The 23,505-nt window shown below is 39.3% G+C and overlaps 1 protein-coding gene across 3 annotated transcripts in view; it reads left to right on the top strand.

The window, feature by feature from the left end:
• The window catches only part of WAC (WW domain containing adaptor with coiled-coil), a 57,226-nt gene that overhangs the window by 13,036 nt on the left and 20,685 nt on the right, over positions 1-23,505 (top strand). For all 3 annotated transcript variants that reach the window (XM_048294296.1, XM_048294306.1, XM_048294287.1), the window contains exons 4-7: positions 7,539-7,645; positions 8,394-8,509; positions 9,043-9,155; positions 10,578-10,886. In XM_048294296.1, coding sequence (XP_048150253.1) covers positions 7,539-7,645; positions 8,394-8,509; positions 9,043-9,155; positions 10,578-10,886 — 645 coding nt within the window. The remainder of the gene's footprint in view (positions 1-7,538; positions 7,646-8,393; positions 8,510-9,042; positions 9,156-10,577; positions 10,887-23,505) is intronic.

Here is a 23,505-nt window from a genome sequence, read left to right as displayed (position 1 = left end):
AGTATGTGCCTGTTGCCCCAGATGACTAATATATTTTTAGAAATGTCTTGAGTTCTCTAGATTTATTGGCTTTCGAGAGGAAAAAAAACTTATAAATTTGGAATTATCTACTGTCAATTAATGTGAATCAGTAATTACAGAAATAGAGATTCAGTCTTCTGCTTACTCCTAGTTGATGAGTTTTGTGGAATTGTTGTTGCTGGAGGTAGGAGAGTGTGTTGTGGTGCTGTTAGGCTGCCATCACTGAGCTCCACTCTCTTAGTGCTGTATTACAGTATGTTCATGGGAGGGTCATTTGGATTTCGTGGTGTGTTGCTGAGGGGGGCTTAGAAGGGGGAAATTCAGTCTATTGCCCATTTGCTGTGCTGATCCATGTGGAGTTCAGATAACGTGGTTTTTAGTTTGTGGTAAGGATTCTAGCTGTCAGTTTAAAACATCTGTTTTTGCAGGTCATAATAATTAAAAGTCTCCATATGAAACTGCTACTTGAGGTGAGAAGAACCTCTCTTGAGCAGTCTCTGACACTGTATTAGAGATGTAAATGTTTTATGAGCTACAGTCCAGAACAAAGGCAGAGTTTGGCTTTATTCTCAATCTACCTCCTTTCTTTTTAGAGCCATGTCCTGCTCCTTAGTACATATATGGTAATGTTAATTAGTGTTGCAAGCTTAAAATACTTTAAACTGTCATTAGTGATGTTTAACAAGGAGTTTGGTTTTTTATTAAACACACTGAAATCTTTTGGTATCGTGAGCCAGAGAGTTAGGAATACGACTCTGTGTTGCTGAAATTCTCACATTTTCCATGGGTAAAACTGCTTAAGCTGCTTTTTTCAAGTCAATTGATCTCAAGTGAAGTGGGTGTCTTAGTAAATGTTCAGCAGTGTTGAGGATTTTTTTATTTTATTAGGTGACCTGAACCTAAGGTTTCCTAAAGGGAGGAAATCACTGGTGTCAATCTGAAGAATTTGGCTACCCATAGTTTTTAATTTCACATAAATCCATTTTGTAGATTATAATTTGTTCAATCTACTTTAGTAATCTCTGAGTCTTATTAGAAATGTTTAGAAGGTGGTTGGAATTTGCCTTATCGAGAAACAGGCCAATTCTTTCAAATGATACTGTTTACCCCACTTCAAAGTAAAGAATAAACATCTTTATGGGTGATGGTAAAATTATTTGTCTAGTCTTTGTTTATTGTTATTTCAATAGTTGAGGTATCAAGGAAAATGACAATATACTGTTTCTTTTTGATGAAGAAAGTTGGTGGAAATTCTGTCTAGAGTGTGCTGAAAATCCAATTTTCATCCCTTAGGCTTTTTTCAGCTGTATGATTTGTGACATTTGAGTACTGGATCATACAGTAGCTCACTGCATTCAGTGTACCTTGCTAGTGAACCTGATAGTTTTCAAAGAACTAATTAAAAATAAAAATGTGGGCAGAAAAGAGCAAATTAAATGTACTGTACATTATGCAATGTGTAAGATTTAACTTTATCTTTTTCATTTTAATAATCAGTATTGCCTTGGATTTTGCTCAGTATTGCATTAGTAAAACAATACGAGTCCTTGACTTTCATTAGTTTACTGCCCCTGACTTTTCCTTCTCAAGGTGTCGTTGTCTTACTACCGTTTTAGAAGAAAAATTCTATTATGAATGAAACTATATGTTTACAGTATAATTTTCATCTGTTATTGGTTGTTTGTGCCACTCCATGTATGTATGACTCCTGGTTTGTTTATAGTAATGTTTATGGCTGATGTCCATCAAATTCTGTGTGAATGGTAACTTGCAGGAAAAGAGAACTTCTTTACATTGGAATGATTACCCTGTGACTTGGATAGTGCAAAACAATACAGACTTTGCTGTCCTGGATTGGCAGTGTGGCAGGACAGAAGGATAGGGAATGAAATAAGACTTTGTAAGTTTTTTTGCTCGATAGAGCTACTTGTTGACTGCTATAAAACATTTATTTGGGGGGGCATAATGAGTATGTAGTTGGGCAGTACAGTGATCAGGCTAGATTTCCTTTCTTTTGGCAGAGCATTGTGCATTCAACTTTGTAGGTTATGGATTTCTGGAAAATGTTACTTCACAGTTGGTGTATTCTCTGAGGCTGCTGCTCTGCTAGGAAAATTGCAAGTTTTTATGCTTTTGGTTGCATATGGAAGGCAGCCATGTTTATTTCAATACAGCAGGTCACATAAAAAAACAGTGAAGAAAAATTGTTCTGTCGTATTACTTTTACATTTGGCAAATCAAAAATGGCCATGCTAGCCTGTTCTGTTACTGCTGGCATGTTGGGTATTGTGTTCCTATTGTGTTGCTTTATTTCCTCCCATATGCAGTACTTTAGAAAGTGTTCTGCACAAAGATTTGCACTGAAGTAACAAAGCCAGTTGAAATACACTTTAGACGTTTTAATTTAGGCTTATCCTAGATAAATTTCTATCATTTTCACTGTTTGAAGAAGTCTTCTCAATTAGTTATCCCCATAAAATATCACCACCATAAACTATCTTCCTGTTTTCTCTGTTAACAACCAATTAGTATCTGTCATTTGGGTAGTATTTGTTCTTTTGAGAAGGTTGAGGTTCTGATATTGTCTCTAGTTTAATGAATTTGATTGCATGTTAGCTGAGAGGTGGAACATGGAGTCATGGAACAGTATGTATGGAGTTGTCACAAATGTAATGACCTTCCTTGCTTTTCTGCTGCCCAGTGTTTCTTTCCACATGCCTAATAGGTGGGCACAGAAACGGTGACTCTCCTAGAGCCCTTCCTGAATCCCAGTTCCCTCTGGAGGAGCTGAAGGAGCAGACTGTCTTTGAGTTCCAGCTGGTGAGCACTTGGGAACTTCCTTTATTTTATATCTACACTGACATTTTTTATTATAGACAAAATGAGAGGATATTAACAAGGTATTTTTCTGGCTGAAAAGAAAACATAAATGCTCTATCAGTGGTGAACTGTATCAAGTTAACTGTCATGTGGTACAACAGTATATATACTGCAACTCGAATGTCTCTCTGTTCCAAGTTGTGCATTTCAGTTGGAGATCTTATGATTATGATACTGTACAATGTCATGAACCAAAAAGAGTAAATTAGGCTAAGATACTTGGATGCCAGAGGATGGCGGGGAATGCACAGTTATGTATTTGATTATTCTAATCAAGTGGAAAGAATTTATTTTAGGTGGTTGCAGGTAGATGCTGTAATTGCCAGTATAGGTGTATAGGTTTTGGAAAGGAAAGAGTTTCGGCTTGGTCTTGAAAAATGGCAGGGGAGAAGGGAAACCAGGTGCTTCATTAGAGCAGTCTGATCCTTAGTTAACTCAGAATTTGAACTTTTTATAATTTCAGAAGTGAAGTGGTGTTAATGGAGATGCTAATTAAGTGTGGTTAATGGAAATGTTAATTAAATGTGATAATTGCTAGAGAAAGTTGACTGTATTGCAAAATGGAGTACTCTTATTTCATCCTATGTTAAATCTGTTTTTCAAGTCTGGCACAGTTTTGAGCCCTTGTTGCAGTTCAAAGTAAGTGTCTTGGATTCAGCAGTTGGGATATGGAAACAACTTACAAAAACATTAAAATGAGTCTTAGTGTGACAGAGTCTCAGATCTGTAGTAGGCATTAAGTCAGTTTTGCATTGGTTCCCAGACCTTTGCTCTTTGTGCTTTCTGGTGATCTTCATGCATTAGTAAGGAGGATGTGATTTTTGTTGGAAAGACTCAGAGATAGCTGTGATATTTTAACCTTGACTCTGACCTGCCCTATGACTTGTTCATCACTAGGGAAGACTTGCTCACGTGGTTGCACTACTACAGTTTTATGTAAGTGTAGTGCTGATGCCCTTGTTGGCCATCTTCCAGTTAGGAGTAGCTCTTTCCAGCTTTAACTGCTTTCAAAATAATGATTAAACTGAGGAAACTCACTGTGATTGTGCACTAAACATTTCCATGGGGAGTTCTGAAACTGGAGTATTTATAACACAGTATGAATTTCCCTATGGCATGTCAAAGATATATTAGCAATTGCTAAATCTGAAAATACGCTAATTAAAGAGTTTAAAAACAAGTCTTTGTTCCTCTTTACTGAAGGAAGTGGAACTACTAAGGAAGGTCTAACTGTAAAAGGAAAACGTAAGAAGTGCCATGGGGAGCTGTCTCAAGGGACAGTAGTATGCTATCTACCTTACCAGGCCTGTTTCTGGGGTATGGACTAGTCTTAGTGATCCTGTTCTCATGATCTGCTTTGCCAGACGTGCAGCTGGGAGATGCAGAGCTGTTTGCAAGTCACAGCCACCTTAAAATGGCTTGGAGTTAGGCTTTGCTAATGGTGAAGCCTAGCATTCAAGTGAGGGGAGCCCCCCTTGTTTTTAGAGGTAGACTTCTGCTTGTGGGTTGCTTTCTGGCCTGTTAAACATCTTCAGCAACTTTCTCAGACAGCCTGAGCTGGCACTGCTTGCTTGGCTGGGTTGTCAGATTCCTGGATGATGGCTGTGAATGGATTTAACCACATACTAAAACCTTGCTGCCTCAGTGTGAAAAGGTAATTTGGTAATATGGTTGTCATGTTTACATACAGTCTTTAAGCCCTTAACTTGGATGAAGTGCCTAAAATTCTCGTTCTTCAGAGTATAATCTGCTTTGGTCTTGGAAGCTTTCCAACAGCAAATAGCAGTTTAGCAGTCCTGTTGTATGCTCATTCCTGAAGTTTGGGTAGAGATCCAAACATAAAGTGGTATTATGTGTAAAATAGAATTGAGGTATGAGTGGTGAACCCGCACCTGTGATTACCCCGTGTAACTGTCCCAGGCACCATTGGAACGTGTTTATGGCTGGCCCTGTAAATGCTTGTCTTGGTGGCCCGAGGCAGTCGGCATTGCTGGAGCAGCCATGATCAGTTTTTATGCAGCTGAGGCTAGCTCAGTTAGGACAGGATTCCAAAGGGATGGAGCCTGTGGGTGGGCAGTCTGGGAGGCCCCTGGGGCCCCTTCTGAAGAAACTGCTGCATAGTAGGTGTTTCTCTATCAGGACCAGCTGGAGGTGGGTGTGACTTGCTGCAGCTGCTCAGATACTCCTGCAGAGTGCTTGGTGATTCATTACTGGGGCTGGGCACAGTGTGAAATTAGGGGCATGCTGCTGAGCTGATAGACCGTGTGGGATTTGAAAGTCTGCACAGTGAATTTGAGGGGTTTGTTTATGGGTTGGGTAGAATTGGCTTTACAGTATTTTATTGATGTAATAGGTATGTTGTTGGCTCTTTCTCATGTTTGGAAAGTGCCTGTTAGATTCCATTCACTGTGGCGGTGTATTTAGGCCACTACAGTATATAAAAATCACGGTGTACATGTTGAGCATGCTGAACAAAATACAGTGTTACTGCATCCATAGTACGGGATTACAGTAAATTAAACGCATTGGTCCTTTCTGATGTTTTGAAGGGACTGTTCAAACAAAGCTGTCTGGTAAATTTTCATCTCATTTTTTCCTTGAAGAAGGGAGATGATTTTACCTCATAGCAGAAATTAATTAAAATACGTCTGCACTGAACAACCTATAAAAATACATTAAGAAATTTTAATGATTTTTATCTCAGTAGAAGGCTATAGTAAATAAAAAAAGACTAAAAGAATGGCTAATACAAAAATACTAAACAGCTATTTCACTCTGGTCAGTGTCTAAAAAAAAATTGAGACTGTTGGTAACTGAGGAGTACATTTGTACTTGTAATTATGATATGCTACTTATATCTAGGAAATCAAATGCTTTTGTAAATGTATTTTTGTTGTTGTTGTTAGGCATGTGCGTCACAAGTGTGTGATGGTTGTAAATACTGCTTTGACAAGCCTCACTTGCCCCGTGCTGTCATTCTGCCTGGCTCTGAGCATGCAAGATACTTTTGATGTAGGACTGTGGTCTAGCTTTTGAAAGACTGTGTTTGAGTATGAGACTTACTCCTCTGTTTTTCTTTTTTCTTTTTGTTTTTCCCCTCATATCTTTATGAGAATATTATGAGAATAACATACAATTTTAGCCAAAATAGTGTAGGAAAAAGTTTTGAGATAGTGCTGGTTCAGGTTGCAGTAACTCGTGTGTGTGCAAATTGATCTTTAACCTTTGTAGGGCACTAAACAGTTTGGTGATGGTATACCTCTTTGCTTTTGTGATGGACTGTTTTTCTCACCTGCATGGTTAAAAGTGGGAAGAAAGAAGTTTGAAATAGTAATTTTGTCAGTGCTTGTATAGTTAGAAGGCTCAGAAGACAGAATTTGCGTTAGAACGACTCTCATTCTGCGCCATACTGTGTCATTTAGTAATGTTCTGTGTGTGTAGCTCTCGGAAGACTTTAGAACAATTTTTTTTTTTAATGACTCCATTCACTCCTACCTATCAGTCCTTTACTGTTCTTTTCTGTAATTTCCCATAAGACTAAGTCTTTGCCATTTTCAAATCACTTTGGCTTCATATTTAGATTAGTATACAACTTGTGAAGCAAATGGTACTTGATGTAGTACCCCTGGGTATTTAGAAGTTTCTCAGTAGGGAAAGGGAAAACAAAGGCTGGGAGAGTGTTATATTTCGAATATCTAGGGTTTCCCTGAAATGTGTAAGAAATGATGTTTCTTAGTTTGGTGTGATTTATGTGAACATTTAAAACTTAGGAAAAAAATTGCATAAAGAACAATGAACGAGTTTTTACTTGCTTAGAAATTTTAGAGATCAGGAAATTTAAAAGAAGTTTGCAGAGTTGAATGGATGTCTTTGTTTAACTGTAAATGGAACTGTTCAGGTGGCTTGAGCTTAGCCAAACAGATCTAAAAGGTGTTGAGAATTATCTCCTTTCTCATTTCAGCTGTTCAGGTGTTTTCACATTGAAGAAAACCAGGTTGCCTTGAAAAGTAGTTGGTAGGGAGGCCAGAAGCAGGTGGCAGTTTGGGAAATGTTGTTTTTGGTATTCTAGATGCCATTACCTTTATTGCAGAGACTGAGGTGCCGGAAAATTTAGTCTGATCTGTATGCATAAACAGAAGTAGTTACCTAGAGCCAATTACAAGTAGTCTGAAAAGAAAACAGCAGTTTTAAGGAAACAGCATTGCTTCAGTAAACTTAAAACCTGATTTTATGCATCTAACCATGCAGGCTATTGATAAGCCTATTTAAATTTTCTGATCTAATGTTGAGGAGAAAATGCCTTTTAATTTCTGAAGTGGCATGTTAGGACTCTTCAAAGCATCAAAATGATAAAGGCTATTTGTTTGCTAGTAATGGAATAAAGTTTGAGAGTTAGACCAGTGAAGGGGCATACTGTGTTACTGTAGTTAGAAAATCAAAGTGTGTTTTATGCTATGTGAAAAAGAAATGTGCATGTGGTCTCTTGAAGTACTACTGCATCTGAACTATGCTGTGGTCCAGGGTATGGACAACTTGCCTTCTCTCCTTGCCTCTTCTTTCCCCTTCCTCCTCTTTAGAATGCAGGTGGTTGATTTCTCTGAAAGCATACATGGTGAAGTCTTTCTCTTTTCTTTCAGGGACCAGTTACTCTCCACAAGAAAATTCACACAACCACAGTGCTCTTCATAGTTCAAATTCACATTCTTCTAATCCCAGCAATAATCCAAGCAAAACTTCTGATGCAGTGAGTATTCGTGATTGATTTTCATCCATGTGTTGTCCCGTTTATACACACCGTGTTTTCATGATTTTGTCTATGACAGGCAGCATGTACATTATGTGCTTGAGTTTTCCAACATCAGTCTTTGTTTTATAACCACTCTGTAAACCCAACCTGCAGTTGTAGTATGTTTTAAAACTATTCTAACTGGTAATCATTAGAGCTTTGAGTTACCTGTCATTAATTTTAAAATACTAGATTATTTAAATGATATAGATACAGAAGTATTTTTCATGAACTTTGTAGTAAATCTAGAGCAGACAGTATGATTTTACTTATTTGCAATACATTACATATTGTGAATTTTAGTCACCTCAGTATCAAAGTCTTAGTAGTTAGAATGGTATTTGTTAAAAATTGCCATAAAACAAAATTGGTCAATTTGTGATCTGTAGAAAAATTTTGGAAAGATAATAATTTTGAGGATGTTGTAAGGTGAAGGAGACTAATATTATCAGTATTGACATTACTGTATCCCACTAAACATACTATTAAATTTTGTTAAGGAGACTGATGGGAAACTACTGCAGAATGCAACAGGAGCATAGTGGTCATGTCTTCAAGCTATTAGTGAAATGGGCATTTAGAAATGGTGGAAGGCAGTGATATGGGTACATATAAGGATGTAGTGTAGTTTTAAAAACAGTGAAAGCTATTAAATTTGTATATTAGAAAAAATTGTCTTTCATCCAACGCTGTTTGTATTTTAAAGGCTTATGATTCTGCGGATGATTGGTCTGAACACATCAGCTCTTCAGGCAAAAAGTACTACTACAACTGCCGAACAGAAGTTTCACAATGGGAAAAACCAAAAGAGTGGCTGGAAAGGTATATGTTTGTGTTTATTTTAATTGTATAAAGAACAAATATTCTTAAGCACATTTCAGAGCAGTTGAGCTTATCTAATAGATTACCACTATAAAAGACTAAGTGGTCTAAGTCTGCTGTTTTCCTGCCCTTACCATGATCTCTGGCACCTCTTTTATCCCTCGACAGTCCAGAGCCTCGAGAGGGAAGTATGGTTGGTTTGTGTGGGGATGGCTTTTTGTTTGATTGGGGGTTTTTGTTGTTGTTTGTTTGTTCTCTTTTGTTGTTGTTGTTGGGGTTTTTTTTGTTTCTTGTTTTGTTTTGGGGTGAGGTTTTTTTTGTTTGGTTTTTTTTTTTGGCAAGATTGGTGAGCTAAACTGGTAGAATTGTGGGCTTCAACCAGCACAGATGTAAGGAAGCAGTGGCTAGAGTTTGCTAACCCCACCTGTAGCAGCAAGCTCTTAACAGTTTAATTCATCTCATGTAACTTACAGAAACTCTTATATTATTAGATAATGTAAGTTCTTAGCTAACTTTTGTTTTCTTTTCTTCAGAGAGCAGAGGCAAAAAGAAGCAAGCAAAATGTCAGTTAACAGTTTTCCAAAAGATAGGGATTACAGAAGAGAGGTGATGCAGGCGACAGCTGCCAGTGGGTTTGCCAGTGGAAGTATGTGGTTTTTTTACAGCAATATAGTCTTGCCTTGTTTGCATTACTGTTTTCTTTTCCAAACTTGAAAAAAGTTAAAAATCCCTTTCCTAGCTGTTTTTCCTCACCTTTTTATATATAAAAGCCAAAGTGGAAAGCACAGTTAACTCTCCCAAATGTTGTTTCTTTCAATAACTTTACTAGTGCAATACTTGCTTAATGCTTTTCATGGTGCTTCTCCTTTTTGTGGCTTTTACTGCCGAATTTAATTTTCTTCATGGGTAGTTACTTAACTTGCATAATCTGTAGTTTAGTTGGACTGTCATGATCACTGCTAATGTCATATTCTGAGCTTAGAAGTAAAGATTTCACATCTATAAATAATAACCTCATTTAATGGATTTTGATATCAGGGTTTTCAGAGGCTTGGATGTGTTACTGAGAGCATATTTTTACCTCCTCATTACTCTTAGTGAAATATTCCCTGGACTAGAAATTTCTGTAATTTGGAGATTTTTGTCTTGATACCTAGCTTTAATCTTTTCAATTTTTTTCTGGAAAATAGTTGTACTGTAAGATTCTGTCTGTATGCTGATGTAGTTTGGGTAAATTTGTAGCATAGTTCTCATAGTCGTTTAAAAGTAGAAGCCAAAGTATTATTCTTCACCCACGCTCTTGGGATTTGGCAAGGTAAAGATGTATAAAGGGCTGTTTTTCTGTGTACACTGAAACTTACTGCATATGCTAAAATATACTGGATGCTACAAAAAGATAGCAGACATGCATAATGCAGTGAGTATTTGGTTTATGACAGGTGAAAAATGTAAGAATCTGTGAAAAGAACTACTCTGTATTTGCTTGGTATGTTCACTTAGCATATTTTAAAGTCTATGATCGTGTGACCAATGCAGATTAGTCGCTCATTTAATACATATAAATGTCTTGAATTAACAGTAAGTAAATTTGTTGTAGTAGTACTCAAGTGACATGAAAAGGAATTCTTTGAAGGCTAGAATGTGAAACTATTAAATTATACTTGATGTTCAGGGTTTTTGATGAACAAAAGAAAAATGGCACAAATTATCTCTTCACACTAAATACAAGATGGAAATAATAGATCTTGATTTAGATTTTTTTAGGAGACTTCAAAAGTTAACTTGACTGTAACACTCGTTATAAAGCAGCCTTTCATCAAAACACAGTGCTTAACCGGAACTCTAAATCAAGCAAAGGTCAGAGAAAATGCATTTTGTCAGTGAGTAGAATTAAATTTTGCCTTTTTTGATGCTGATCTACTTGAGGCTTTTTTTAATCATAAGAAGTTCAATCAGCTCTAGTTGTTGGTGTGCAGCTGTATTAATCAGTGACTGCAATCTCAGACTTGTTTCTAATTTAATCTTTTTTTTCTTATTGCAACGTTCCTTGGGGAATCCTGAAAAAAAGTGGAAGACAAGCATTCCAGTGACACCAGCAGTATGCTCCCACAGAATATTTTATCTCAAACAAGCAGGCACAATGACAGAGACTACAGACTGCCAAGAGCAGAGACTCAAAGTAGTTCTACTCCAGTACAGCATCCCATCAAACCAGTGGTTCATCCAACTGCTGCCCCAAGCACTGTTCCTCCTAGTCCATTTTCTCTACAATCTGATCACCAGCCAAAGAAATCCTTTGATGCTAATGGAGCATCTACTTTATCAAAACTGTCTACATCCACATCTTCCATCCCTGCACAGAAAACAGAGAGAAAAGGTATGTCTACTGAAATTCCCTCTAGTATTCAAGATTATGCATTGCATTACATTGCTTGTTCAAAGTACATTAGTACTAGAGTTCAAGGATATTTCTCCTGTTTGGTTGTATGTGCTTAGAACCCGATTACTGTTTCGATGTGTTTATTTTCCCCTAAACCACATTTGCTATGTCTTATACAACTTCAAATTGACACTGTGATACTTGCTATTTACTGGCTTATTCTGCAAATTAACATTTCAAATGATAATTTGAAAGCTGTATTTTAGTAGAACATATTTTAATTTTTGTGTTCTCTCTTGTTGTTCTGGATTTTTGCCATTTATTTGAGTTGTTATGCAGTTACACAATTTGAAAGTCATTTTGGACCATTATGTTTATGAACTGCTGTTACTGTTTGGAGTGTCAGTGTCAAACCTTTCAGTCAACACAAGCACAATTCTTACAGAAAGTGAGAGTTTTCTACATGTTTGTGAGAGCTAATCTGTTTTGATGTTGAGAAATACTGGATCTTCAGTTCTAAATCTGCTGATAGTTTGTGTTTCTGTTATCTGATAATACCTGTTAGATACCGTTTGAGTCAAGTGAAGATCAGGACTTCACTGTGCATTGTTTGTGACCTTTCAAAAGTCTTTTAGTTAGCTTTACTTCATTGTTTTAGGGAAGAAGAGTTCAAGAAGACTGAGAGAATGAGATGTGTGTCATTAGTGATAGTGTGTTACTTTGGTATAGTCAAGTTTTAGAGAGTGGTATGGTATTGTGTAAGAAAATACTATTTTGGGGGCTTTGGGAGGGGGAAAAGTAATTTTTGATAATCATGTTGGGTTTAATTTAAAATATTGCATAATTAGTATGTAATTGAATTATTTTTTGGAAGATGGCTTGCTGCCCTGTTCATACGTGCAAGTTGGTCTAGTTAAATAGTGTTGTTTTAAAAAGAAGACCAAAACAGACTCTGGTTTGACACTGGTCTTGTACTCTGTGGTTGTTTTCAAGTCTTCCACTTTAGTTTATTAAAGAGGTCCAGCTTTTACACAGATTTAAGACACCTGGCCACCCAAAATATTCAAACAATGTCATACGTTGACAAATACCGCAGTGCAAGATAATTGGGCATGTAAAGAAATTTTATGTTTTTTCTTGACACTTTGTGCGATTTTTACATAACCCGGGTCATGAATACTGACTGTAAACTACAGAGGAACAGGTTACTTTCAGCAAGCCTCTTCCTGTTCAACACAGTACAACATGAAGTAAGGTGTACTAGTTCATGCATGGTTCTTGTACTGAGTGCAGTAGTTACCTGCTTCAGTTAAGCCTCTATTTTCTGATTGCAGTTTGACCCACTTGTACCCATTACAGTGGAAAACATCCATGTCAAGTGTTCTTTCCTTTAGAGTATCTACTCTATTTCCATTTCTATATTTAAAATACACTTGAAAACCCTCTTAGTATTATTCAATTCTGGCATGTTCTTGATTCCTGTTTGGTGTGTGATCAGATTTCATACTGGATATTCTTTCACTGCTTTATTGCACATCTTTTTCAATTGAGCAACTGACTCTTAACAGCAATTGAAGGAACTTCCCATTCTGACAACTGCTACAAATGTTGGCAGAGTTCTAATATTTCTTACATACAACATTAATCTGAGAACATACAGCTGGGTATAATGATGAAAACAATCACACAGGGCAGTCTTGACACTGTAAATCTTACTTCAGAATCCATATTACCATGGATGGTTTCATATTAATTAATTCACTGAATTTCTGTATTCTTAGGTATTTTTTTAATTTTATACGGGTTAAATGGATAGAATCTCTGTAATAATCATGCCTCACTGGTCTGTTTCATGGTGCTTGATTGTGAGCAGATATTGTACTTACTGAGCTTCAGAAAAGGGTGGATTACAGAAAGTTAGTAAATAATTGAAGAATTAGAATAGGTGAATGTTAGGCTTGAAATTCTTACTCTAGAAAATGTGACGACTTAGGTGTTGCTTTACCTCTTGTACAGAAACAGAAGAATTCAGTGCAGGTTCTGTCATGATAAAAGATCATCAAAGAGTACATTCAGTTGACTTTCCTTTTTCTTTTTTTGGGGAATGTCAGACTGTCTTTTTAAGGAAATTGAACCAGTAAATTTTCTGTAGCATTTTGCATATTTAAATTTAAAAGAAGGGAAGAAGCAGTGTTTTGGATGATTTACTGTTACTCATTCTCTCAGAGGTGACTGTGAACCTGCAGTACTAGAGGTATGCTGTTTATAAAGTCATAAAGTATTTTTTGTAGCTGTTCTACGAATTGCAAATACAATAATTGTCCTGAGACACTTGGTTCAGACAATCTTCGAAAAGTGTCTTTGCAAAACTGAAAAATAGTTTGAGAGGTTTATGTTTACACTAGTAAAGCAAATAGCCTTTGATCTTTTTTTTTCCTGTTCAGTGACTATGCCATCCCTCTCTCTTTCTAAAAAGAGGTAAAGCTGTATTTTTTTGCTTATAAAAATAGGTTGGTCCAAATGACTGAATATTATGTGCAGTAGTCCTTCCTTAAATGAATTCTTGCTTCTTGTGAATGTGTTGCTGGTTGCCTTATGCCAGCATATATGTACCACTGTTTTAATAGTTCTGATTTCAGTGTGTATTTTTTAATGCAGTAATAGTTTTGAACAGCAGAACAACAAAAAAAACCACAAAACCCAACAAAAATGCTTTTTTCAGCTCAATCTCTTTTGCTGCAGGGGTATGTTGTAGTCCCACAAGGAGATTGAATAAAATCCCTGGCTGAACTATAGCTCAGCTGTTAGCAGTAGTCCTCTGCCCTCAATGGCTGGCAGTAGTGGAGAGTTCCTGGGGAACTATTTGACCTCTACCCTTTGGTTTGAATGTTCCAGTCAGAATCTGCTGCTTCTGTTTGTGCTCACTGTGAGTGCTTTATGCAGGTAAAGTGTGGGGTTGCTTTTCCTACTTTCTGGCTGCTTTATCTGTAGGGCACATCACATTTTCCTATTTCTAATTCAGAATGAAATGTTGTATTGTCCATATCTTAACAGTGTGTCTGTCTGTAGGATACTGCTTCTCACACCTTTCCTCCAAGTCCCATCAGGCAGCACTTCTGTTTCTAGTGCAGTAGTACTCTAAAATTTTTATGAGAACACAGCAAGCTGGCCAGTGCAATGCTGGGTGGGTTGTGACTCTGGTGCTTCTTTTCCTTTTCTCACCCCTGTGGTTTTCTTGTAACACTCACTAGTCTTTAGTGGTCAGTTATTAACATTGCTTCTGGTGTTGTTGCATCTTCTTTGGCTGAGTTTTGCAGTTTCAAGTATATTACTCAATTCATATGTTGGTTAGAAAAAGTTACAATGTGAGAATGTTAGAAGTTTCTTCCAATACTTCGTACTTGTTTGGTGAATGTTGCTGTTACATTTATTTTGACAGCAGAGGTAAAAACCAAAAAATTCAGTTGTAAGACTGGAATAATCCAAATGTGAGAAATACGGAATTTTTTGTATTTTAGATAATTTGAGTATTTTTGAGAACCTAAGTTGCTATTGTTACTATAGTTTCATTTGGTCAAATGTGTTTACAGAATGCATTGCTTTTAAATATTTATGTATTTTTGTTGTGGCTTAAGGTCCTTAGTAGATCAGAATTGAACTATGTAAAACAGATAAATGTGACTACCAGTGCTCAGAGAACTTAGTTGGTGAACTGTACACTCCAGGTGCTTCAGCACAGAAAATTTTTTATGATTTTAATCATCAGCAGAAAATAAAGCAATTCTCTTAGCTGTTCTGGATAGTAGTTTTTTAATCAGTGAAGCAGAGATGAGCTTTATAGGGCAGTAGGATACGAATGTCTGAAAATTTTGTAATGCAGTTTTCCTTCCACAGAGAGCACACTGTGAGAGCACACATGCCTAATAGTTGCTAGCAGTGCAAAGATAACAGCTCAAGCTCACAATAGAGTGGTAGGGTAATATTGTAGTTTGGGATCCAAAGGACTTTGAATGCATTTGTTTTGTTTTAAATGGGATAAAAATTACATCAGTAGTAAAAGCTATTGGAACACTCAAAGGGTCATTTTAATAATTTAGGAATCATCAAGTCAGCAGTAGTGGATAATTTGCATGTCATTAAAAATAAATCTTTGTTAAAATAAATCAGAATAAGAGCAAGCTTATATGTAGCATTAATTTAAAGCTAGTCATGCAGGGAGTACTTGTATGTTAGCTGTCAAAAAGAGGACGGTGAAGGAAAGACCTTCCTTCGCAAAGAAAGCATTTCCCAGTTCTGTTCTTTTTTCCCACCCAGTTCTCTGTCACACTAGTATGCCTGATGAGCTCAGCTCACCCTGGTTAGGAGGAGAGTAAGCAAGTTACAGGTGCTTGCGGGATTCCAGCAGGCAGAGTGGGGTGGCAGAGGCACAGCAGAGGTGTGGGACTGTCAGTATCGAACCTCTTCATTGAAGCAGAGTCAGAACAGTCAGAAGAGAAGAACAGTCAGAAGGCTTTGATTTCCACCCCCTTGCCTTCAAGCTTGTAGGCTCAGGGTTGCCTTTTAGAATGTCCATCCTGGTGGATCAGCTGTTTGCTTAGGAGCAAGGGTTCTTGTCATAAGGGGCAGAGATTGGTGATGGCAAGGTTCAGTACCATGTTTATGTACTGACTCAAACTGAGAAGCTAAGAGTGCTTAGAAAAAACTGAAGAACATGGTGGCATGACTGCTGAAAATGATCTGTTATTTTTTTTCTGAAAGGATTGCTTGGCCATGTTATTAAAAAATTCCCACTGCTTGGAGGCATCACACCAGAAGGTTTCCATTTTGACTTGACCTGGCGTTTCTACTTCTGCAAAAACTTAACAAACCTCTTAGTAAAACTTAGAACAAATGTGCACCTTGTAATGTGAAATCCTGACTGATAACTTGGATTTCTTTCCTTTTTGTCCAAAAAATGTGCTTGTGGGTCACACTCCAGCAGAGAAGGTTATGAATAGAAAGCTCTTCCCTAATCATTATGGCCTTCAAAAATTATTTTCATTATAAAAAGGTTTTTTCCTGCTCCATTTTAATGTTAAACCAATTAATAGTTCTTCCCATTAAGTTAATCTCCACATCTAATGGTGTTTCTTTTTGCCATGAGATTACTTTGTTTTCCTCCTTTTTTTTTTTTTTTTGGATGGCTTTGTTTCTTGGTCTTTTTTTTTCCATGTGATTAAAGTTGATGGCCCAGAAAGTTGTTTTGTAGTTGTTCTATAATATGGTTTTGTATGTAGGTTGCATCTAATAAACTAGTTTGCATAATTATCAGAAAGCATACTGTATTTTCGCGTTATTGCAACAAAGTGAGTGGATCTTTTTAGAAGCATTTTAAAAGCTCCATATATTGAGACTTTATTGTGCATAGCTTATAATGGAAAAATTGGTGCAAGGTCATATTTTTAAAATCACAACAAGTAATTTTAAGAATTATTTTCTTCTTTTTTTAGTTATTCGGAGGAAGAGATAAAACAAATTTTATTTAATGAAGTTCTTAAAGCTTGGAGAGATTGCAGCACGCTGTGTTCTATCTTTGTTTTTTATTTAATTTTTTTTTTATTTAAAAAGCTTTCCTTGGGACTTTCATGATAAAAGCTGAAGTTTTAGGTGAGGTTAAAGAGTCATTTGCCTAGTATTTGTTTCGACATTGATGTTGACAGTGAAGAGGCTGCAGACTTGTCATGTTGCACTTCTTCAGCCACAGTCTGTGCTGCAAGGCCTGGAAAAGTCTTAAGCTGTTACGAAAATTTTTTTATAAGACATGGACTAATTTTATTTTCTGTTGGTAAACTTCCAGTTGTCATTTTAAAATTAGTCTGATGCTTAATGATTCAGATTAGGTTTATGAATGACTGCCATGTAATCCAAATCCTTATTTTGCAATAATAGTGTAGGTTGCTTGTTAAGGAACATGAATTGATGTTGACACAGATGTAGGGACCAGTGGATCAGAGCTGCAAAACTACAGAATTTAAATTTGTTGAGATATTTAACTTTTCTCAGCATGCTGTGTTCATCTTGACTGTGTTTCATGATGTTTGAGGGCTTCAAGTGCACTTAAGAACTACAGGATTGTATTATTAATAAGCATTTTTAAAAACTCTAATAAACTAGAAAATCGTTGTTTAGATGTTGGAAAGTAAACTTAATTCTGTGGCAACATAAACAGTGTAACAGTCTCTCAAAGCAGATCAGAGAAAGGGAATTAGGGAGGAAAAGAAGGGAGTGAGGAGTTTTTGCTTCTATTTGTGGAAAAAGCGGGGGAAATGCACACATCCCAGTGAGGGATATCTGAGGGTTTTTGTCAGACAAATATTTCATCATGAGGCGTTCTGACTAGTTATATTAACTTCAAAAGGCAAAACTTGCAGGCTCTGTATAGCATCATAAATTAAACCAGGTTTTAACCTTTGTAATTACATTATACAAAAAGAGATGTTTGGAGGCTTTTTTTTATTGGCAGTATTTCTAGGATTTAATATCCTGTCTGTGAGCCATGAAGTAAGATAGATGGGTTTAAATTAAGGTAAAGAAGGTTGTGATTATATACAACTAATTTGTAGCCTGTATTTTTAGCATGTGTGTTTCCATCACAAAGGAGTTTCCCTCTGTGGAGAAGAGGTAAAGATTATGGGCTGAGATAAGAACAATTTATTGGAAACAGCAGTGAAATAAGAAATGGAACAGTAAAAGCAACAATATTATTAGAAGGGTGTGAAAGAGAGAGGAACAATTCACATGCAAACAAAAGCTCACGACGTGGGGGGACCACGTTATGGGAACTACTGCCATCTTCCCCCACTGGAGAAAGACTCCCTTCCCCAACCCTGGCAGTGAAGTGAGGTGGTACAAAATAACTGCTTCTCCTGGCTGCTGCAGAAATTAACTCTGTCTGAGCAGAACCAGGATGTTACCCACCCTTTATTCTGTACCATCTTACATCATGCCCAGATCCTACACCTTCCAACTGGTGTGCTCCCGCCTAATTGCAAGCTGTATCGGGAGCTCATGATTGGTGTGTCTGAAGCAGTCCATACTCATTGTCCATGGTAGTTACAGCATACAGTGACAGTGTCATTCAACAGCCAGTGTTTAAGAATTCGGTATTACAGACTGCTCTCACATAAAAATCAAATCCCATTGAGGTACACATAGTGTTTCCCCATCCCTCTGCATTACCGACCAAGTGCGCCAGGTCCTTGAGCAAAAACATGGATGGGTTTGCCTGCCCTATGGATGGCTTTTGCCTTTGCTTGAGGAAGGACTAATCCAAACTGTCTTCCCTAACACATTCTTCATATGCGCCACGGGGACTTAATCCCCTTCTGTGGTATATGGAGGTTCTGTTTGGACAGGACCAGCTCACTTGGTAGAGCCTCTGGTGTTAGCTAACTAGGTGGCCTTTGCTAAATGCATCTCCCAATGTTTGATGGTCCTACCACTCATTGCTTTCAATGTGGTTTTTAGCAGTCTGTTGTACAGTTCAATTTTCCCAGCAGCTGGTGCATGACAGGGAGTATGATACACCCACTCAGTACTGTGGCCCAGGTGTCTATGAGGCTGTTTTTGAAATAAGTCCTATTGTCTGATTCAGTTCTTTCGGAGTGCCATGTCCCAAGGTGGTGTTCTGGGCAGTGGCATGAGGCACAGGGTATGTCTCCAGGCATCCAGTGGTTGTTCCCGTCATTGTAAGCATGTAGAGCTTGCCCATGGCAGGTTTGTGGAACCATGGTATAATCAATCAGCCAGGCTTTCCTGTACTTACTTTTGACCATCATCCACTGTACAACAGGGGCTTTACCTGCTTGGTCTGTGTGGTTGCAGTGCATGTTTCACAGTTGTGAGTAACCTGTAAGATACTGTCTGGGGTTAAATCCACCCCTCAGTCGTGAGCCCATCAGTATGTTGCATCTCTTTCCTGATGATGTGAGGCATCATGAGCCCACTGAGCCAGAAATAATTCATGCTTCAGTAGCCCAACTCTTGGGTACAGAGAGCCATCTGTATGACAGACTTTAGCAGTCAACTTCTCTACCCCAGTAGTGATATCTTGCCATAATACAACAGCCCAGATGGTTCTCCCTCTGCGCTGCCAATTGGTCTTTTTCCATCAGTCCAGCCACCGCCACAGAGCATTTGCTACCGTCCATGACTCATTGTAGAAGTAAAGTGTTGGCCATTTTGTCTCATTCAGTGATACCTAAAGCCAGCTGGATGGCTTTCATCTGTACAACCTGACTTGATCCACCTTATCCCTCAATAGCTTTTGTGGCTTGCCTCACGGGACTCAATACAACAGCTTTCCGTATTTGATGTGTCCCTTCAATACAGCAGGAACCATCAGTGAAGAGACTATCACTTTTCATTTTCTTGTAGCTGATTATATGGTGTGGTCTCCTCAGTACATGTCACCATTTCTTGCCCTTCTGATGATGATAGTTCAAAATTTTCACCTTTGGGCCAGTTTGTGATGAATTCCAAGATCCAAGGGCGATTGGGGTTTCCTGTTTTAATTTGCTGTGTTACCAACATGACCCACTTGCTCCACATAGCATCACTGGCATCATGTGTGGAAGGGGCTTCCCCCTTGCACATCCAGCCCAGCAGTAGCAGTCAGGATGCCAGGAGTAGCTGTACTTTGGTGCCAGTCACTTCTGAAGCAGCTTGAAGCCCTTCATAAGTTGCCAGTATCTTTTTTTCGGTTGGGATGTAGCAGGCCTTGGATCTTTTGTATCCCTACTCCGGAGCTCCAGGGGTTGTCCTTGAGTCTCCCCAGGTACTTCTTACCAGAGACTTCAGGAAGGACCATTCTCCCTGACTGCAGTGTGGAGCACATTTTTCACATCTTGTTCTGTGTTGACTGGCCCAAGTGCTACTGCATGATCCTGTTTATTTTGTTCAAAAGCTTGTTGTTCGGAATCCTGCTTCAAATTGTTCTTCCATGTTACATGATAGAGTGGCCTGACAATCTGACTGTAATCTGGAATATGCATTCTCCAAAAACCCACAGCACTTGGAAAAGCTTGTGCTTCCTCTTTGCTCACTGGTGGGGACATAGCTGCTATTTCGTTGACCACAGCCATTGGACTTTGATCATGTCTGTCTTTCCATTTTACTCCTAAAAACTGAATTTCCTGGACAGGTCCCTTGACCTTACTTTGCTTTATGGCAGAATTGGCCTTCTGGAGGATTTGGATTATCTTCTCCCTTTTCTCAAAAACTTCCTCTGCTGTGCTCCCCCACATAATGATGTCATCAATATACTGCAGGAGTTCTGGAGCCTCACCCTTTTCCAGTGCACTGTGGATCAGTCCATGGCAAACAGTGGAGCTGTGTTTGCTCCCTTGGGACAGTCGGTTCCAAGTATACTTCACACTCCTCAGGTAAAAGCAAACTGTGGCCTGCATTCTCCTGCCAAAGGAATGGAAGAAAATGTATTGGCAGTGTCAATGGTGGCACCACTTCCCTGCCTTGGACTCCAGTTCACACTGAAGTTCAAGCATGTCTGGCACAGCAGCACTCAGTGATGGCGTGACTTCATTCAGGCCACAACAGTCCCCTGTCAATCTCCACTCTCCATTGGACTTAAACACTGGCTGTGTGGGCTATTAAAGTGTTGTCTTGCTGACATTCCCTGGCTCTCCAGTTCACAGATCATCTCATGGATGGGGGTCACAGAGTCCCAGTTGGTGTGGTATTGTCAACAGTGACTGTTGTGGTAGCAATTGGTACCTGTTGTTCTTCAGCTCTCAGCAGTCCCAGAACAGAACGGTCCTCTGACAGACCAGGCAAGGTATTCAGCTGTCTAATTTCCTCTGTCTCTAGAGCACCTATCCCAAATGCCCACAATGCCCTTTTGGGTCCTTGAAATACCCTCTGCAGAAGTAATCTGTGCCAAGGATGCATGGTGCTTCTGGGTCAGTCGCAATGGGGTAGTTTTGCCATTTATTCCAGATTCCAGCTGATTCACTTCAGCTTCCAGTACAGTCAGCTTTTGGGATCCTCCTGTCACCCCAGCAATACAGATGGATTCTGCCCCTACATATCTTGATGGCATCAGGGTACATTGTGTGCTGGTGTCAGCTAAAGCCTTATACTCTTGTGGGTCTGATGTGCCAGGCCATTGGATCCACAGAGTCCAATAGATCTGATTGTCCCTTTCCCCCATCTGGTTGGGGGCAGGGCCCCTTTAGTGCTGGTCATAGTTCTCATTGCTCACTCCTTGTAAATATGAACTGGAGGTCCCTTCTAGAGGATTAGAAGTAACATCAGCTCTTCTATCTGAGGACTTGCCCACTGAAAACTGGAGTGGCATTTGTCCTTGAAGAAGTTCCTGTGGCGGTTGTTATTCTGTTCAGCTCACATACCTGTACTGCTAGGGCAGAGGTGGAGTTTTCACCCCACTTCCTCATGTTCTCTCTTTTGCTCAGAGGAAAAACACAGGTTACTTTGTCGTGTGTATCTTCTCTCTTGAGCAGGGGGTTGCTTGCTCCCAGTAGCAGAGACTCTGGTCTGTACTGGCAGGGCGTGGGGCATTTCCTCTCTGACTTTTTCAAGTCTGTCCACAGTCTTGGACAACCTCTACAGCCGAGGTGTGGGTCAAGATGGTCTTCATAGTGCTGGAGCTGGGTAGTCACACGAAGCACTGTTGGTTCTCTTCCTTTCATTAACATTAATGCCAGTGAGTTGGCATATGACAGTGGCACGCTCTGTACAAATTTCTGCCACACGGATTGTGTACACTGGACCTGATCTGAATCTACAGGAGACTGCTTGTTATTTGAATCTCTGTAGATTGCTTCCAGCACATCTGATTCAGGTACTGGATACCTTTTTTCCATGGCATTCTACTTACTGGGGTGCACTACTAGATTGTCCTTGAGAGAGTTATCTTCCCTCCTGCATGACAGGAGTCTTCTCCAGAGGCTGACAGTTTGTCTTCTTCCCAAACCCTTTGTCAATGCCCATGTCCCAGGACAGGGATCCCAGTTGCTTGGCTTCACTACCATCTGGTTTCATATCATGGGCCATGATACCCCAGCACTGGAGCAGCCAGGTCACCAGTCTCATTCCACTGGCAGCTGAAATCTTTCTGCGTATCTCACAGCTCACTCGAGGATAGGGATTGGGTGATTATCTTTGGCCCTTCCTCTCCCTGCTGTTGTGAGGGTTCTACTTCCTCTTCACCCCTCACTAAGTGAACTGATTTGATCTTGGATTTCTTCTTCTCTATAGGGGTGACTGCTACTGGCTTGGGTTCTTCCACTGGTTCAGCTGCTGTTTGAGTGGTCTCAGTGCCTGTTGGTCTGTATTCTTCCTCTTCTCCCTGAGGGACTGTCTGCTATTGAACTATGCCTGCTAAAGAGTAGCCAGAGCCCAACACTGCAATAATTTGCTCCTCTCTGGAGTTGCCACAGCATTCTCCTTGGAAAATACTCTGTTCTTTATCAAGGTCCTGTAGTTGTTCGGGGATGAACTTCCAAACCATTGAAGCAGAGAATTTCCTCCCAAACTTGCCCATTTTCTCCCACATTTCATGCAATTCATGACAATCGACCCACAGGACAGACCTTCCTAGAAATCTCTCTCCTGACTACTAAATGTGGCGTGGGCCACGCTGACTGTAAACGTGGTATAGACTGTACTGAGGAGACCTAGCAACGAGACCATGCTTTTCTTAACAACCAGAGGAAATCCGAAATTCTCAAAAGCTATTTTAACAGTCCTGAAAGAGGCAAAGGGCATAAAAAGCTGGGGAAAATCATCTGTCCCTGTTGCCCCACAGACTAGGTACAATTTAATGGGCTCCCAAAGGTAGACCCCAAGGGAAGGGTAAAAGAGCATTACTGAACACACATCCCAAATTACCCTCATTGCCCTTCAGGATGTTATGTCATAAACTGGTCTCCCACAGTACAACAACGCAGCAATCCTGATCCCTCTCTTTCCCTGCTCTGAAAAAGAACACCATGGTGGGCACACAGGGCATACACAGGAATATATATACAGGGTTAGGTGCCACAACCCTGTGAACAGACCAAGCAACTTTGTGACCATTGACTCCCTGCCTAGTACAGCAAATGCTTAAATTGGTTTCCCACCGCTCTGGTCAGATCGGATTATCTCAACCCTTTGTACCTCATTGGGTGCCATATAAGGCTTTTGAGGTTTATGATCGGTGTTCCCCAATTTAGTGTTCCTGCTGAAACACTCCAAACCACGCACTGTTCATTCACTGCTCCCTCCCTCTCCCCTGTGACAGGCTGGAGAGGAGAATTGGAGGCACAAAAGGAAAAGATTATAGGTAGAGATACGAAAAATTTACTGGAAACAGCAATGAAATGAGAAATCAACAGTAGCAGCAACAATATTAATAAAAGGGTGTACTAGACAGACAATTCATACACACAGAAAAAGCTCACCATGTGGGAACCTGCAGTATGTGAACCAGTACCATGCTACTCTGACTGAAAAACAGCTCCCTTCCCCGTGCCCCTGGCAGTGAAGTGCAGTGGTATAGAATAACCAACCCTTCTGGCTACTCCAAAAATCAACCCTATCTTGGTCAGAACCAGCG

The sequence above is a fragment of the Corvus hawaiiensis genome, chromosome 1 (assembly GCF_020740725.1).
Source record: "Corvus hawaiiensis isolate bCorHaw1 chromosome 1, bCorHaw1.pri.cur, whole genome shotgun sequence".
In the NCBI taxonomy this organism is placed as follows: domain Eukaryota; kingdom Metazoa; phylum Chordata; class Aves; order Passeriformes; family Corvidae; genus Corvus; species Corvus hawaiiensis.
This window is presented reverse-complemented; position numbering and strand designations above follow the sequence as displayed.